At 34.9% G+C, this 18,714-nt stretch overlaps 2 protein-coding genes across 2 annotated transcripts; one reads left to right on the top strand and one right to left on the bottom strand.

Annotated features, from left to right (window-relative positions):
* Positions 1-1,682: 1,682 nt before the first annotated feature.
* Positions 1,683-3,245, top strand: LOC145033474 (uncharacterized). The gene is made up of 2 exons (XM_078982079.1): positions 1,683-1,998; positions 2,533-3,245. The coding sequence occupies exons 1-2, from the start codon at positions 1,782-1,784 to the stop codon at positions 3,153-3,155; spliced, it is 840 nt and encodes a 279-aa protein (XP_078838205.1). The 5' UTR covers positions 1,683-1,781; the 3' UTR covers positions 3,156-3,245.
* Positions 3,246-5,272: 2,027 nt separating this feature from the next.
* LOC145033462 (Ribosomal L28 family) lies at positions 5,273-6,460 on the bottom strand. The gene is made up of 2 exons (XM_078982070.1): positions 6,095-6,460; positions 5,273-5,847 (listed from the first exon to the last, which is right to left on the bottom strand). Exons 1-2 carry the CDS (start codon positions 6,292-6,294, stop codon positions 5,427-5,429), a joined length of 621 nt encoding a protein of 206 aa, XP_078838196.1. The 5' UTR covers positions 6,295-6,460; the 3' UTR covers positions 5,273-5,426.
* Positions 6,461-18,714: the final 12,254 nt, after the last annotated feature.

The raw sequence follows: 18,714 nt of genomic DNA, 5'->3' as shown, positions 1-18,714 counted from the left end.
ATATGCCTAATCATAAATGATTATATATATATATATATATATATATATATATATATATATATATATATATATATATATATATCTGTTCACAGATTGAGTAATCGTATATGATTATAATGGTTTGTGGCAGAAGAGGTGGCGGTGGTATAAGTGATATAGGTGGCAGTGGCGGGGTCGGCTGGTGGCAGAGATGGTGGTAGTGGTGGTGGTGGTGACAATTGTGGTAGTGGGGGAGGTGACATAGGTGAAAGGAATGGACGGTGTTACATAATCATTTATGGTTATAACTGATCATTCGCGTCGGTACGCCGAAGGTTAAGAACGATAGATATGAATTATATGACTGAACTTAATCTCAAAATCTCTTTTATTTTGAATCTTAATAGAAAATGGGGATAATGACTTGAAAGGGTAATAAACTTTTGACTTTGTTCACCTTTAGTTAGTAAACCTTTTTTCACTATCTATTTGCCACTGAACTATTAAAACTATACCCTTATGACCGGTAATAGGATAAAATGTGAACAATTTCAATAGTTCAGTGACAAATAGATAATGAAAAAAAAGTTTAGTGACTAAATGTGAATAAAGTTGAAAGTTCGTTTCCCTCTAAAAAAAGTTCAATGACTAAATGTAAACAAACTTTCCTCTTGTATTATGGTTTAGCAAACTACGCAATATTATATGTATGAAAATTATCCTAATATTATATGTATGAATTTTGTGTTATAAAATTATACAACACATAAATTGACATACATTAAACCATATACATTGTTTATAAAAAAAATACATACATACATTGATACATTATATATGTTGTTATACTCCATGTATTGACATACATCATATTAATATATTTACTATTAAAAATGATATCGAAAATGAAAGTCAAGTTGTTTAAAATTTAAATATTTTTAATTTATCCGGACAATTGATTTATATTTGAGAGCGTATTTTCTTAAAAAGTTTGAATAATTATTGAAATTTATGATTATTTAACTAAACATATAGAGTTAAGTAAAATCGTTAACATGTTTTATGAAGTGTTGCACCCAAACCACTACATCCATATTACTATTACCTTTACAAAAATATTTTTTTTTAGAAAAAAATAGTTATATATTCAACAATTAAAATGATACTATGGGTGAGAATGATTTATTTTTTTGTTAAACCAAATTCATATTGGAAATTTTGATTTTGGAATTTATTAAACCATTGGTTTTTTATTTCGGTTTCAGGTATTCATTTTTTTAAATATATTTTTCGAGGTTTTGTTTTTTTATTTCACAGATTTATTCATCAACATATGTTGCTAGAATTTAGAAAAAATAAATAATTTGCTAAAACATAATACAAGAGGAAGTTTGTTCACATTTACTGATTAAACTTTTTTTTATAGGGAAACGAATTTTCAATTTTATTCACATTTAATGACTAAACTTTTTTTCATTATTTATTTGTCACTAAACTATTGAAACTGACCGGTAGGTAAAATATGAAGAGTGTCAATAGTTTAGTGACAAATAGATAATGAAAAAAAATTTAGTGACTAAATGTGAACAAAGTCGAAATCAAAATTGAATCAAGAATTCAAAAGTTTAAGAATCAAAATTGAATCAACATTTAATTTATAAAAAGTATATCATTTAAGTAATTTAATACATCATGTTAATTTCTTTTTTGGGTGGGCAACGTGTATGGAAATGTGTTGGACTCGATGATAATAACTGAGTTGCACAGCTCACCGCCTACCACGATTCGCTTTCCTGAATTACATGGCGACGAACGGTGGAACTGTCAGGGACGCAGCCGCTCGACGGCGGCGAATCGCCGAGAGAGGAGCGGAGCGTTTGGCTCTCATCACTGGTCGTGCCCAGTCCACATCATTATCATCATCTCCGTTGCCTCCTTCTGTAGTCGAGTCGCATCACTCTTCTACTGCACCATGCCCTCCTTCCATTCCTCGGAATCCTGATCAATTTCCTCTCTTAGGTATGTGTTTCTTTGAGATGTATTTCTTGTCCACTTTTTCCGATGATTAATTTCTTGTAAGGAGTTCTGCTGTGTTTATCTGTGTGGCCGTGTATTCGTTCGTGATTTCTGATATTTTGTCAAAATTTTAATCGAAGAAGCTAATTCGATTCTTTTAGTTTCCAGTAAGCCCTCGATATTGATTGATACGCGTGTACTTATCAACTGTTTTGGTAAATTTTTCTTGATTTCATCAAATCTATTAGATCTATGTTTGATTAATGCTATACCTAACTGTTACAATATGTCAATTTCACTTTTAGTTTATGATTTCACCGAGTTATATGAGACGTAAGAAGCAATTTTTGGCAAGTTCTTTTGAAAGCCATTGTTGACAGACTATAACATAAACCAAAACATTTCGATTCACATGTATCTACCATCCCAACTCTTGATTTCAAACACATAAAGCCATCATCATAGTTCTGAATAACCATAATCATTACATTTTCGTTGAACACAGAGAATTTGACATCAAGCGACTCATTTTTGCAGATGAACACAACGATTCCCCTTCAATCACAAAGCCTGCAAGTGATGATGTCAAGAATGATGTCCAAATAACCGAAATATCTGTAGAAGCACCTTCAGCACCAATCAAAACACAATCTTTTCCCAATCCCAATCCCAATCCCACCACAATAACAAAACAATCTCCACCAATCAATACCTCAAACAACCCACACAAGTCAAAATCACAAACCAATCTTGGTCAAACTCTCACCCCTAATAGACTACGCCCTGCCATTACATCATCACAAAACACCCGAACATACTGTTCAATCATAGCTGCACTGTTAGTCTTATTATCATATGCAGGCTTCCCTATTCTGGGCAACAACTCTATAAAGTATATCATACTTACAAGGCCACTTGTTCTACTTCTATTGACCAATATAACCCTTGTGGTTGCACCTGTTCTCTTGGAAAAAGTCAACCGGGAAGGACACAGGGGGTCTTTGACTGGTGAGGTGGGTGGTTTTGGTGATCAGTTAGGTATGGCTTTGGAGTGGGGTATGTTGATGAAAAGTGGTTTAAGTGCTTTGTTCATTGATTGTAGTGTTTATTCAGTGGTTGTTGTTTGTGGTATGTCTTTTCTGAAGAAATTTGGGTGGTAGAATACATTGTTTATGAATCTTGATGTGTTTTAGTCAGATTTATTATTGTTTTCTTCTTTTGAAATAGAGAATGTGATTTCATTGTATCAAGTTGCATTTTAATAGCAAAGTACTTCATGTTAAAAGTTGCTAGATTCGGTTGAAATGTGTATGTACATTGGTATTATTGGTAGAAGTTAAATTACTTTTATGTTGCTATTTCTCCTAAATGTTGTTGTTTGATCTTGTGTTTGAAAGAGTGTATACAATTTGTTTGGGTTCATGAACATACACGATCCTTAAGAAATACAAATCCTGTGATTATTTAATACCTTTTTTTGTTAACCCCATTTTTCTAGCAATAAGTTTACCCATTACATCAATGAGATTTTAATTACAATGACGTATCATGAGTTAACATGTTTTTATGCAATGCCACATCAACAGTATATCACACTATCAAACGTATAAAATGACACTGCATGACATGCATAAAAGCATGTTGGGAACATGACTTGGCAGGGTAATTATCTTGTTGTTTTGTTCACATTTAAGGGTTTTTGTTTGTTTTTTTTTAGTGCATGTTGGACCATTTACCATTGCAAATATTACCATTGTTATTTGCATTATTACGTACGATCTCAGGTGACAGTGATAACATGTAAATACATTTAACAAATTCAATGATAAAATGTGTACAAAAAAAGAACGTTGCCTAAATTTGAATATTTTTTTTTACAAATTTCTTAAATTTTTTATAATTTGTTACAACATTTTTAGGATATTTTTTATAGGTTTTTCTAATACAATGTTTTAAATTTCGTTTATAATTATTTTTATACACCTGCTTTTAAACAAATTATTTTCTAAATGTTTTAAACTTTTCTTACAAGTTTTTATTATTTATTCATTTTTTATTTTTATTTTATTTTTATTTTTCTTAAACATTTTCATATAATTTCTTTATAACTTTCCTACAACTATTTCTAAACTTTCTTTTACAACATTTTTAAAATGCTTCATCATTTTTGTATAACCAATTAATATTTTTTATAACATTTGAAAATACTTTCGTTAAATACAAGTTTAGAACCTTGTATTAAAAAAATTAATTTTTTTATAAACTTCTAACTATAAAAATATAAAAAAGTTGTAATAATTTTAAAGCATCTACATTATAATTTATTTTATTTGTTATGTAATATTTTCTTTTTATTTTTTAAAACACCTTACATACTTATTGTTACATATTTAATTTATTTAATTTTATTGTTAAATACTATATACTTTAAACAATTGCATATGCTTAAAAAAAAAGAAAAAAAATATATAATGCAATATAAAATATTTTACAAAAATAAAAATATATTTATTAATTAAAAAAAAGTTTAAAATGATTAATTAATATTTATGATAGTAAGTTTTTGCAAAAATAAATAAATAAATAAATAATAGAAAATTGATTTTTCAAATCAAAATGCTATAAATGAGATAAATAATTAATCATTATGGATGGTTTAAAAATAACACTTGGAAAAATAATACAAACAAATATGAAAAATAAAACTTCTACTAAAAGTGGGGAAAATGACTTACCACGGTAATAACCTTTTTGTTTCGTTCATATTTATGCATTTTTTTTTTGTATACATATGACCATTTAATTTGTTAAATGTGTTCACAGGTTACCATAGTTACCGGAAATAGCTGTTGCCAATGATAATAAATGAATACATTTAACAAGTTAAAAGGTCAAAATGAAAACGTGATCATCCTAGTAAGTTATTTTCCCAAACATGTTAACTTGTCTTTCGTAATTCAAATCTCTTCACCATCATGGATATATATATATATATATATATATATATATATATATATATATATATATATATATATATATATATATATATATATATATATATATATATTACAATGCTCTAATAAAGAATAATATAAAAGTACAACACTGTAATCAGACAAAAAAGAAAATAAAATACTATAATAAAGAAAAATTAGAAACTAGATTGCTATTTCTTGCATTTTATCCTCTACATAATTAGGGAAATTTGTTTTAATAAAAAAGGGATAAAACTAAATTCCTTCCACAGGTTGTTACACAATCAACAGAATCTCATGTGTTGGATAAAATACATGTCTATAGTCTCAAAATGAACAACAATTTGTAACCTTATTACAAAATACCAAATTCTTAACAAAATTCAAAACCCAAAAACCTGCAACTCAACCACTTATGATTACTTTAAAATTCTTTTCGTAAACATCAAACAACAATTATGAATTAGCAACCAACTCATCATGATGAACAACTTCAACATCTTCACTCCCTTCTTCAACCTGCTCAATTTTAGGACACCAACCATTCGCCTCCCTTCTTGCATCCCTACGAGCAACCCTCTGTTGAATTCTCATCTCTTTAAACTCCTCTGCAAGATTGGTTTCCTCTTCTTGTGGAAAGAAAACAACCTCCATGTTTCCAAGCTCTTGATACATGTTCTCAATCTTGGCTTTCCATAAGAGCCCCATTTCAGTGTCCATCTTCTTGTAAGGTGTCTTTAGTAAATACTCATCAATTCCACCTGCTTTGTCTATACAACGAAGAGCATGTGTTGTTACTTTTACTCGAATGTGTCGATCCAGAATGTAACTGAACAGCCTCTTTTCTTGTACATTGGGCTTCCAGTTCCTTCGAGTCCTGTTACAACAATGTTCTCAAATCTGTTTATTTTTGATTTAATTGGTTAAGCACTTAATCTGGATTTGCGTCTTGAGATTCAAACATAATCAACATTTTAAACCATTTTAAACACCTAATGAGTGATTCGACATAATCCAAGGTGTATAGCAACTGCAAATCGAGTATAATAGAAAATTCTGAATTGATTTCTCTAAACTATGCGAGATTGAGGAATTAATAAGGGACAAAGACAGTGTGTACTAACTTGTTTCCACCTTTCTCGCTGACTTGGTTGCCGAATTGAATATGACGGCCGGCGAAAATTCCACGCTGGGCTCTCCCCATGACCACCTTGCTGTCCGGCAAACATTTCTTCAGTGATTCTTTGACTCCGGGATCCAAATTCTTCTCGCCTCCTATCTTCTTCATTATCTTCTTCACCATCTCATTCGACCTGAATGCCATTTGATTTTACTTCTGTGTTCGTGTTGATGAAAGATCCTATTTAGGTCACTGTGTTTGGATCAAGAATATGGTTTGCTTGGAACGTTTGGGGTTTTAGGGTTTTTTGAACTACCGAAATTTCACTATCTACGTGACCAAGTAAATTACATAATTCGTCCCTAGAATAAGCTAATACACATTCGCACTTTGGTTTTTAAATTTCAATTTCTATAGATAGTATTATGGCAGTTACATAAATGGTCCTTATGGTTTGATGAAATAGACACATATAGTTAACAAATAGATTAATTGGGTCTTTGTGTTTAGTCGATATTGCGGAAATGGTCCTTCCAACACACAAAGTCAAACAATGCCGTCAAATTTATGTAAACCGACATTTCTACTCTCACCCTTTAAATTCTACTTCCTTGTCATCTCCAACCACTTTCTCATGCTTCAAATATAAGTCCAACTCTATGAAATACGAACTACTGAATTTATATTTAATAAAGCAAAATTAAAGCACTCAATTTTGAAGCACTTTTAGAATCAAAACCTTTGATTCAAGCTACTAAAATGAATAAACTCTATGAAATAAGGATACAAATCCAAAACAACATACACATACATACTCACAATCTATGTCTCTCTACATCAATATCTTTTGTTATGTTTCTTTTCCTCTCGATCAACCTTTGTCTCACTTATGGTTTGGAGAAAAAAAATAGGACTTTGACTGAGGAAAAAACTATGTTGAATAAGACAATGTAACAAAATATATCGAATCTAATCATTCTTGTAAACTAATTTAGAGAAAAGTTGTCGTCAGCCATCAGAACTCCCTAAACTTAAGTGAATCCGAGTTGGTGCTGCAAATATTTGGGTAAGAAACAATCATCGACAGTGATGGGTAAGATGATGTTGTCAGTGGTGGTGGATAAAAGGAAATCACAATTGGTGGTAGGTAAGAGGCGTTTTCAATGATTGTCAAAGATCCAACCATTTATAGTTTTTAATTTACCTGAAAAAGGAAAGAAGGGAATAAAGGTTTAAGAGGAGGGATAGGGACGAAGCGTAAAGTTAGGGCGGGTCCTTGGAGTTTAGAAAATAATCACGAAATACAAAAAAAAAAAAAAATGAAAAAGAAAAAAAATGGTAAAAATGTCATTTTATAGAAAATTAACAACATTTTTTATGTCATGTGTCGGAAGGACCATTTATGTAATATCAACAAACCACATGGGATGTGTTTGCCTATTTTCTTGAAGTTGGACTATATGTGCCTATTTCGCCAACCACATGAACCATTTATATATTTTTGTTTAGTATTATTATTGCGGGTATTCAATAAAATTGCTACATTAGAAGGTTTTAGGCAATTATATAACCAAGTTTTTTTTTTCTTTTGGATTTAAACATCCTTGTAAACTTATAAGAACAAAACTTATACATGAATCGGATCTGGACGTCGAAGTTTGGCGGATTCAGAGAAGTCATCATGAACGAAGCCCATAAGACACGATACTCCATACATCCCGATTCAGATAAGATGTATTTGGACCTCAAGAAACTGTATTGGTGGCTGAACATAAAAGCCGAAATTGCTACCTACGTGAGCAAATGTCTGACCTGCGCCAAAGTCAAGGTGGAATACCAAAAGCCCTCGGGACTGTTGCAACAATCGGAAATACCCGAATGGAAGTGGGAGCGGATAACCATGAACTTCATAACCAAGTTACCCAAGACGGCAAGTGGACTCGACATCATCTAGGTGATCGTCGACATGTTAACTAAATCCGCGCACTTCCTGCCAATCAAAGAAACGGATAAACTGGAGAAGCTAACTAGAATATACATCAGGGAGATTGTACGACTGCATGGTGTGCCAATATCCATTATCTCGGACCGAGATAGTAGATTCACCTCGAGGTTCTGACAGTCGCTACAAAGATCTCTAGGAACGAGGTTGGATATGAGTACCGCTTATCACCCTCAGACCGACGGCCAGAGTGAGAGAACCATACAAACCTTAGAAGGTATGCTGAGAGCTTGCGTAATCTATTTTGGCAAAGCATGGGACACCTATCTACCCTTGGTCGAGTTTTCGTATAACAATAGTTACTATTCACACTGCTTCTTCATAACTTGATCTTTGGATATAAAATCCTCATTCCTGATTCCTTGCATTGCCATTTGTTTTATCAAGGATCATTTGAAGTGCTCTTGCCTTTGGCTTTGGCGGTGCCTCTAGCCTTGCTGCTTGATTTTTCCTTGGGCAGTCTTGCTTGAAGTGCCCCTCTTCGTTACATTCGTAACACACCTTTTTGTTGAATATACATTCATCAGCGTAGTGCCCATGCTTTCCACACTTGAAACATGTCACCTCCACGCCACATTTTCCCGAGTGCTTCTTCTTGCACTTATCGCATCACCTTGCTTCATCTCTTCCTCCTCCTCCAGGCTTCGAGAATTTTCTTTTCTCATTAGACCCTGAAGTTCCTTCCAACGTTCTCTTCTCACCAACTTCAACCTTGCTGACGGTCCTCCCGTTGATCATATTCTCGATAGACTTGGCAGCCCAAATAGTTGCCTCTAGAGTAGGTGCCTAACGCACTGGCACCGCATACTCCCATGGGAGTCCCTTTACGTACCGGTCGACTTTTATCAACTCGTCTGGGACGATGCACAAAGCAAACTCCATCTTGTCTGTGAAGGAATTAGTGTATTCATCCACTGACATGCTGTCTTTCTTCAATATCAGAAATTTGTTCTCCAACTCTAGCAGGTTTTGGGCCGAGTAGAACTTTCGCTTGAATTCCACTAAGAACTCCGCCCCAAGACAGTTGCAGTGGCTCGTTAGGGCTTAGGGTCTTCCCCAGAGTGTTCCACCAGCGAACAACGCCACCTCTGAACTGATGCACTGCAAATATGGTTTGTAACTTGCCCTTGCAACCACACGTCATAAAGGCTAGCTCCATTTTCGATATCCAATCCATAACTCCGATCGGATCCTCCTTTCCAGTGAAGGTCGATGGTTTGCAAGTCAGAAAATCCTTATACTTGCATCCCATTCCATCATTCCTTCCATTCTGGTTGTTTTGCCTAACTATCGGTGGGTTGGCTTGACCAACAGATCCACTGAAGTTTCCACCTTCCGAGTTCCCTTCATTTACTCGGGCTCTTCCACTTGAATTAACAGTTCTTCACGATTCTGTTGAAGCAGACGTCTCGTTTCATCCATCTGACGATCCAACATCGTCTGAATCATCAATTGTACACCAACCATTGTTATCGGCTCAGGTGCTGTTGCTATGATAGGTATTTGCTCAATCACTGGTGGTTGATCCTGTTTTCATCAGCATTTCCAACTCCACTTCTTGTTCTCACCATTTTTGATCTGTACACCGAATAAGGTGAAATTAGATCCTTATTCACGATAGATATTCAAATCATCCTTATCACTCCGAAAGGTTTACATGCTAGTTCTAATATCGTAGATGTACGCTTAGAATCCTATACACATAAGGTTTCCAGATCCGGTCGGCAACAGATCATAGATCCGAACAAATAATATCATATATGGCAACATATAACATTTAGCACATAAAAGCATTTTAGGCAACTTTCCTAAAATAAACTAGTGCTCATGTCTAAAACACAACAGAAACACATCTCAAAATTTCACTTAGCATTTTAAGTTTAAGTTTAGAAATCCTACAAATTCCTAGTTCGCTTAAACTAATGCTCTGATACCAACTGTGACATCCCCAATTTCTCGGCCAGAAAAAACCGATTTGTTTATGCTTTGTTTTATAAATCAGAGTGCTCGTTTAAAGAAAAAACGGTTGCGGAATTTGTTCCCAAAACAAGATATGATAAAAACTTATCAAAACATTTCTCAAAGAGAATGTATTTTCAGTAAATAATAAAACCTCCGGATGTCATGTTCCGATACAGACACATAAGCATAAACAGAACATACATTCATTTACTCTAGTGATTTACATCTCCTTTAATCTCTTAGTGCAAAGCAGCTTCGTATCGATACCTGTGATACAATTAAACTGAGTGGGTTAGGTTTGGGAGCATGGTGAGCATATAGGGTTTTCAACCCACAATAATATAATTATTATATTCAACCATCAAACAATCAACCCAATTACCCATCCCCATTATCTTCTTTATTTCTTAGGATTTTACCCTAAGAATTCAACTACCCATCATTCATTCATTCATAAGGATTGACCTAAAGAATTAACACAAAATCTATTGCTACATAAAGCGCATCTACCAACATCATCTTTTAAGCGCCTCTGCCAGGATTACGTTATACACTATGAGGCGCGACTACCAGGTTTATGATATTCTATTTTAGGCACATCTTCCGACATTATCCTATAAGCGCATCTGCCAGGATTATCCTATAAGCGCATCTGCTAGTATTATGACATTCTCTATTTGGCGCATCTGCCGACATTATCCTATAAGCGCATCTGCCAGGATTACGACATTCACTACTTGGTGCATCTACCGATATTATTCTTAAGCGCATCTGCTAGTATTATGACATTTTCTAATTGGTGCATCTACCAATATTATTCTTAAGCATCTTTCGTACCTCCTCATTTTATCACATACCAACTATCTCATCTATCCATGTTCTACCCAACATATTCGCATATATAAAATACATATACAGTTTAACTCATTTAAAAACTATATAAAACGTCCATTCCACACTCATCTCAAATAAGCAATGTATAAACACATAGCACGTATTTCATAACAAATACTTAATATTTATGTGTTAGAAGAGAGTGACTACACACTCACCCAAAACATATACTTAATACATTCAAACAATACTTGTATTAATATCGTGTTTATGAAAGGGACTATACACTCACACATATAAAAAACTTTATATTATACACATAACACGTATTTTGTAGCAAAACTTAATATTTATGTGTTAGAAGAAGGTAACTACACACTTACTCATATAAACAACAATATATATATACATAACATATATTTTATAAAATATTTCATATCTATATGTAAGATGAAAGTGACTATACACTCACACATATAAACAACAATATATATACACATAGCACGTATTTTATAAAATACTTCATATCTATGTGTAAGATGAAAGTGACTATACACTCACCTGATCAGAAGATGATCGGACAGCACTACGGCTTGTAGAAGTAGTATTCTTTGGTGAAACCGGGATCACTTCACACACACCGGGTTTCTCGCGGGCAGAGCTTCGGCTCGGAAACTCTTTTCTTCTCGGGATCTTCGGGCTTCGGGACTTGCTTCGGGTCTCGGGGTTGATACCGAGGCTTTGGGGGGTTAAAATTGCACGTAAAACGATGTAATATGGGAGAGATAAGAGAGATTTGGCAACCACAAACGGCTGCCCCTTCAAATCTATTTATAGGGCTATTTTCTCATTTTCCACGTCGTGGGCACTTCTCCCACATCGTGGGCTTGAACGTCATTGCATGCATCATCACAAGTTGCATCTGGGGGACTCCTGGAGGTGTCAGAAGACTTGCCACGTCGTGGCACTGCTTGCCACATCGTGGTCTCTGACACAACTTTGGGGTTCGCGACCTGAACTTCAGAAATTCATAACTTTCGCATACGAACTCCGTTTTCGACGTTCTTTATATCGACGCGGATGTGAGATTATGCTCTACAACTCTTTTTTAGACTCCATTGGCTAATTTTGAATTTATTTTTAATATATTATAAATATATTACTTATATATTATCTTTAGTAGGCCGAGACAGGAAAACTCCGTTCGAAATTCATAACTCCTTCATCTGAACTCCGTTTTCGTCTGTCTTTTTATTGTTGGGCTACTATCAAAGACATCTTCGAATCTCGTTTAGATCACTAAGTATAGATATCTATCTACCTTAAATTCACTATTTATATCGCGCTGGGTCGCGCTGGGTTATGCAGGTTCTGTCGCTAAACTTCGACAGGTCATAACTTCTTCGTTATAACTCGGATTTTGGCGTTCTTTATATGCACAGAAACCTTGTGAAATACACTACAACTTGGTTAAGATTAATCCTTCTAAATAATCTTCCATAAAAAAGTCATTTTTGATGCTTATCGTCTCTAATTTGACTAGCCCGGATCTACGGGCGTTACAGGTATAGTTTGCGGGTTATTCATTAGATTCTTACGTAAACATTGTGAACGTGAAATACTTTCATCCGCATGAGATATAGACTTTATTTTTCATAAATCTATTTATACTAAGTGTTGTGAGATATTCAACTTCAACGTACTCTCAAGTCCGCATTTCAAGCCCTGTATTATAAACCACAATCTCTTGGAGGGAGAGCGTGATATTTGTGTATAGATCTATACGGGATTGACAATCCCGCACCTAAAATGTTAGCCACAGTTAGACCAGCAGGTTTGGGGTGACAAACGTCATAACACTACAACGTATGAAGAACGTTGTTACATGCAGTCTGTGTCAATAGCATGGTTATAAAACTCACACGGAAGTATAAAAACAAGTTTGATTTACGTGACTCATGAATGCATTCAGTATTTACACTATTTTAAGTATAAATTTACCTTCATCATTTGAGCACGAAAGATACTAACGCCCTCCAACTTTTGGAACTTTTTCAAACTATATGTAGAAAATATTGGATTTTCCGGAAACTACATTCACCTATTTTCTTCTAAAAGACATACATTTTCCAGTACAAAAACACTTATGAACTTACCAACTTAATTGTTGACACTTTTTCAAAACTACTTGTATTTCTCAGGGAATCAGTAATACAGGTAACCATCGGCTTTTGGAGAAGGAACGCTAAGGCGTCTATTATTAAAACATTTTAAATCATCATATTTGTAATATTCTTTTGAAACATGTATTGCGCAACAATGTAAGTTTTTGTTATATATATGATGGTTGTGTTACTTTCTTTAAGTTATTCAACTGTTGTGGTACTACGTGAAGTCACCCACCTCCGAATGTTTCCGCCATTCTGGTTTGGGGGTGTGACAGCTAAGCATACATGTGAGTACGCTAAGCGTACTAGGGTGCGCCCTAGTATGCTTGGCGTACACATATGTGCGTTGGGCGTACTTATGTCCGAGTGAAACCCTAATTTTTAGGGTTTGTGGGGGGTATTTAAGTACCTTTATGGATCATTTAGCCTCATCTTTTTATCCTCCAAGCCCTTGAGTCATTTTTGGCAAACCCTAACCCCCATAAGAGAGTGTTTTGAGCTAAGAGTGTGTTCTTTGTATGCTTAAGGAAGAAGGAGTTGCATCAAGAATATTGGAAGTTGAAGCAAGCTTGTGGATCTTGGATCATCACCTTCTTGGGAAGCTCCAGAAGGTAAAAAGTTCCCACCTTGATGCTTTGTTTGCTTGGATCTCATATTGGTAGCTTTTTGATGTTCTTTTTGTCTCAAAAGTCCCATTTCTATGCATGTTTGGTTTTGGACGTTTTGGGTTGTCCTTTCAGACCCTAGAAAGGGTTCTAAGCCATAAAAATGAGGTCCCTTAAGCTAATTTGGCTCCATGCTTCTTCTAGAAGGTCTTAATGGATTAAGACCTTACATTAAGTACTTTTTGGACGTGGAAAATAAAGTTGGGGACTTTATGACCATAGTATGCCTCTAGACCTTGGATCTGAAGTTTGAGCGCAAGTGCTAAAGCCTTTAAACACTTAATGAAGGATTTGAGCCTACGAGCATACGCCCCGCGTACCCGGTTAGCCACCCTGATGGTGGTTTCTCCGGTTAGCCACCCTGATGGTTGATCCATGCCCTTGTCCTCGCATGGATCAACCATTTTTGAGTTAACTCGGCTGGGTTGACTCAGTGGGTTTATGAACTTTGACCAATTGACTTTGAGTTAACCATGTTTGACTTTTAAGGGTATTTTGGGTATTGGTGGGATTTTGATGGAGTTGGTCACTTAGTGGTTGTAAGAATTTGAGTTGAGAGCTAAGATTTAGAGTCGGGCCTTATCAGTTATGTGCAGCTTGTGAGGTAAGTTTTTCTCACTGTACTTTTGGGTTAAAGGCACCAAGGCCGGCCCATTGGTTTGATAACCTGATATTGTTGATATGTTGAGTATGGGATATATATGGATGCTAGTTTTGATATGCTATTCTGGTAGATCTGTAGGACTACCTGTGATATTTTCTGTTTATCTGTATATGATATTATCTGTACTGATTCGTGCTGTAGCCAACAAACCCAAGAACAAGCCAGATATGAGCTGAGGGCCGGGGAGGGCATGCCAGACTCATACTGATGGCTCATGAGCATTCCAGATACAAGATGAAGTTCGGGAAGGTCATGCCAGACTCATACTGAGGGCTTAGTGGTATTCAGTCCAATGACTGATCATGCCGGGGAGAAAGCTAGACATAAGCTATAGGGCCAAGGGGCAAGCAAAACTTATGCTGTGGGCTCAGGGGTAATCCAGTCTATTTTGTGGACCCATTACATGCTATTATTATACTTGTGCTCTTTGTTTGTGTCTTGGTATTTTGGGGGTACTCACTAAGCTTTGGGATTACAATTTTGGATTATGTTTCAAGTACATCATAGGATCGCGGTAAGGAGAAGGCGTGATCGTCCACCTCCTCATGTTTTGTTTCATAATTTTGGGATTACTCTGATATTGAACTTGTATTGAAAACTATTTGTAAACAATGATGGTTTTTAGGTTTATTTAAATGTTTAAAATTTTCATGAATTTTATGAATGTTACAAGTTGGTATCAGAGCCTTGGTTTGAGTGAATTGAAGGAACACTCGTGTGGATCTAGTCTCAAACTAAGGAAAAAGATTTTAAAAGATTTTTCAAATGGTTTTCAAAATAACCAAGGAGGATGCGATGTGTACGATCAGCCGGAGCCAGTAGGTAGACCCCAGAATACCATATTTTTATTTGATATTGTGATATGTTAGAACAACATGCTAGCGATAGGCTAGGGATTTTCAGGATTTTGTGTGATAGAATTTCCTAATTATATGATGCCTGATAGACTAGGGTTCTTATCTAGTGGAATTGGCATCATTATTGTAGTTGCTTAGTGTATGCATCATGGTCATGCATAACTAAGATTTTATAGCATGAGAATGTTTGGTCTGACCTTATTTCCTGCTCTTGTTTGACGAAGGGATTAGGGTAGGATCCAATATTTAACTGTCTATAGGGTCCAATGTTATGTATGACTAACATACACGAGTGTTGCAGGGTGGGTGGAAGTTTCATGGATGAGTGGTGTGGGGTCAGCCGACCAGTTTTGAGATATATAGCCTTCCTCTAGGGGTGAGGATTGAGCGTATGAGTATGCTAGAAAGTATTGTTAGGGCGTTGTGATGATCTTATGAGACAAATACAGGTAGGTGTGGAAGGTAGTATGGGCTCGTACTACCAAAAGCATAGGACGCGTACGCATAACAAGGAAATCACAACCCCTAGGGATATGTTGGGAGTTGGTTCCCTGTTATGATATGCATGTTATCTGATATCCTCTTGGTTTATTTTTCAATATGGTGACTACGTGTCGAGTTGAGGCAGGATTCGGTTCGGGATCAGGAGCTGGCCGCCAGGTTGAGTCAGCTGCGTTGGATGACATGATCAAAGAGACACTGTAGGAGGAGGTTGTTGCTTGTTTCCGAGCTCAGTTTTCGGAGATGTTCTGGTCTATCAAGGATGCCAAGGTTGAGTACTTTGATGAGCACTATGCTGTATTGCCTGAGATTGCTGCTGCTGCAGCCACTACTGCCGTTGTGGCTACAGAGGTTGGGTCGGGTCAGGTTTTTCAGTATCGGGACTTCGACAATACAAAGCCCCTGACTTTTGATGGGGTGTAGGACCCGATCATCACCATGAGGTGGCTATCTGTTGTGAAGGGATGTTTCTTCACTTGCTCATGTCCAACTGACTAGAAGGTTAGGTGCGCTCTGAAGCTTCTCAGGACCGGAGTGAAGGATTGGTGGAGGCTTGGTACTAGTTCATATTCTGCTGAGCAGAGAGCTGCTGTGTCTTAGGAGCAGTTCTCTGTGGTCATCATAAACCCATATTTTACTTCTTTAATTCCCAAAACATAAATGACCATTTACTTGGAATGGATGTTACATGCGTGTTGAGCTAAGGACTAGTTCCGTTTTGGCTATACGTTTCTTGTGTTAACTATTTTTGTTGTTGAGGTTGCTGTGAGCTTTTATCGTTTAGTTCAGGTGAGTTTTCTCACTATGCTGCTTACATCATGTACTGTATTGAGTTGCTAATAACTCAAGGATGCTGATAGTCCATATGCTTGCTGATAATCCATAAGGTTGCTGATAACCCAAAGCTGTTAGGGCTACTGATAGCCCATTGGGTTGCTGATAACCTATAGCTGTTAGAGTTGCTGATAACCCATAGTTATTATATATGTTTAGCTGTGCTATGCTATATATATGATATTTTAGAGAACTAATTAAGCTTTGGATTATAGTTGTGGTTTAAGCATTTTTGAGGTATTTCAGATGATCGTGAGAAGGCAAAGGCGTAACTATATACACACATTAGCAGTTATATGATTTAAGATTCTGTGATATTTTCGTTATAAATATGATTTATGGATTCCTGTTTATGAACAAATGAGTTTTCTTTGAATGTACCTTATAAAAATGAGTGTTTATGATAGTTTAAAAATGATTTTTTTTTCTTTTGAAAAATGGGACGTTACAATTTAAAATTAGAGTACATTTCTAGGATAACTGAGAACTTGCATCTGATGCTAACTAGTAGTGTCTACATAATTTTCAAACAATTCCATGCAAGTCGCAATTAGGCTGAACTCATTATCAATCATTTGCACTCATTCTTCTATTGTTGCACTTGTCCTACGTGATTCTTCGATGATGTCCACTGCATTTACAAACTACCGTATATCTTCAGACATCGTAATGATGAGCATTTGTATATTATACAATGCTAGCTTTCTATGCTCCTCGACTGCATAAGGTGATAATGAGATTTCGAGTATTATTATTCGTTGTTTCGGACCTTGATAATCACAAATCATTTCTAACACAGTCGTATCAACAAAACGTCATTGCTCGTTTTCAAGACGTAGTATTTCATATTCTATTGGCAACAGAATGTCATCACTTAATTTACTATATGTTGGAGAGTGAAATTAAAAACTTTTAAAATACGTAGTAAAAACCAACTTGCATAAACGAGTCCAAAATTAAAACCAACTTGCAGAATGTATCCACAACAAAAATTATAAATTCACAATTATTCTAAAATAATAAGTTTGTGTAAACTTGCTCTAATTCCATCTTTTGAAGTTCTATTTTCTTTTAGTTTAAGCTTTAACACCTTTCTAATTTTTTTTCTTAATTTTATAGGTGTCTTTGGTGGTTTACTGTTTATTATTTTTTTTTCTAACTTCGTAACTTGTTATTTTATCTACAAAACAAAATTCCAACAACATTTTTATATATTACCATAAAAATAAAATAAAATACTTATTACAATTTTTTAAACTCGGTTTTATGTTTACAAGATGCAATTCTAAAAACTTATATAAATGGAATACAATTTCTTCATCCGTAAAACCCATTTTTTAACAACATCCACATAAATTGGTATTTGGACTAATACAAGTTATTTAACAATATTAGAAACGAAAAAAATTGAATATTTATTCCGGAGTGTTATTCCAAAATTAATCTTCATATTCCGGACTACGTTCTTGGTATTTCGGAGTGATATTATTTCCCGACTAGAAAATGATCTTAAACACATTTTAAGGTATTTATATGGGTCTTATATGTCTAAAACAAAAAATGCATAGAGTAGATATTTCAGACATGATCTACGAATTCCGAAATACATATAATTGGTTGAAAACTTAAATGCAAGTAATTTAAATTGTAGAACTCATATGATTTGATGAATTATGGTAAAAAATTTGTCCGAAATGCGTAAGCACAAACTTTGGAATTTCAAAATCCGAAATGTTTATTCCGGACTTTTGGGTGTGAGCCCTATTTATATAGCATTGAGCTACAATGGCGGGCTTGGTCCGTTTTCGTTAAGTCCATAATGGACGTTCTGGACACAATGATTATTTTTCAAAAAAAAATTATTATTTTTGTTAACTATAAATTAATATTAAAATATGGTTATGTTACTTAATTTCTCTTAAAGAAATATTCATTGGACATTGGTGATTTTTTTTTTCTGAAAAAACAATGACTTACAAGGTAAAAAATAAGTTAACGATGAAGATAAAAAAATAAATATGTATACTACTATTTTATGGGTTTAACACAATCCACAATTCTTGAACTTAGTATCATTTAACTACAAATATGAACTCTTATTCTACCAACCACGCAAATGTGGCCTCGGAACAGTTGA

This window comes from Lactuca saligna, chromosome 1 (genome assembly GCF_052625555.1).
Source record: "Lactuca saligna cultivar CGN05327 chromosome 1, ASM5262555v1, whole genome shotgun sequence".
NCBI classification, from domain to species: Eukaryota; Viridiplantae; Streptophyta; class Magnoliopsida; order Asterales; family Asteraceae; genus Lactuca; species Lactuca saligna.
This window is presented reverse-complemented; position numbering and strand designations above follow the sequence as displayed.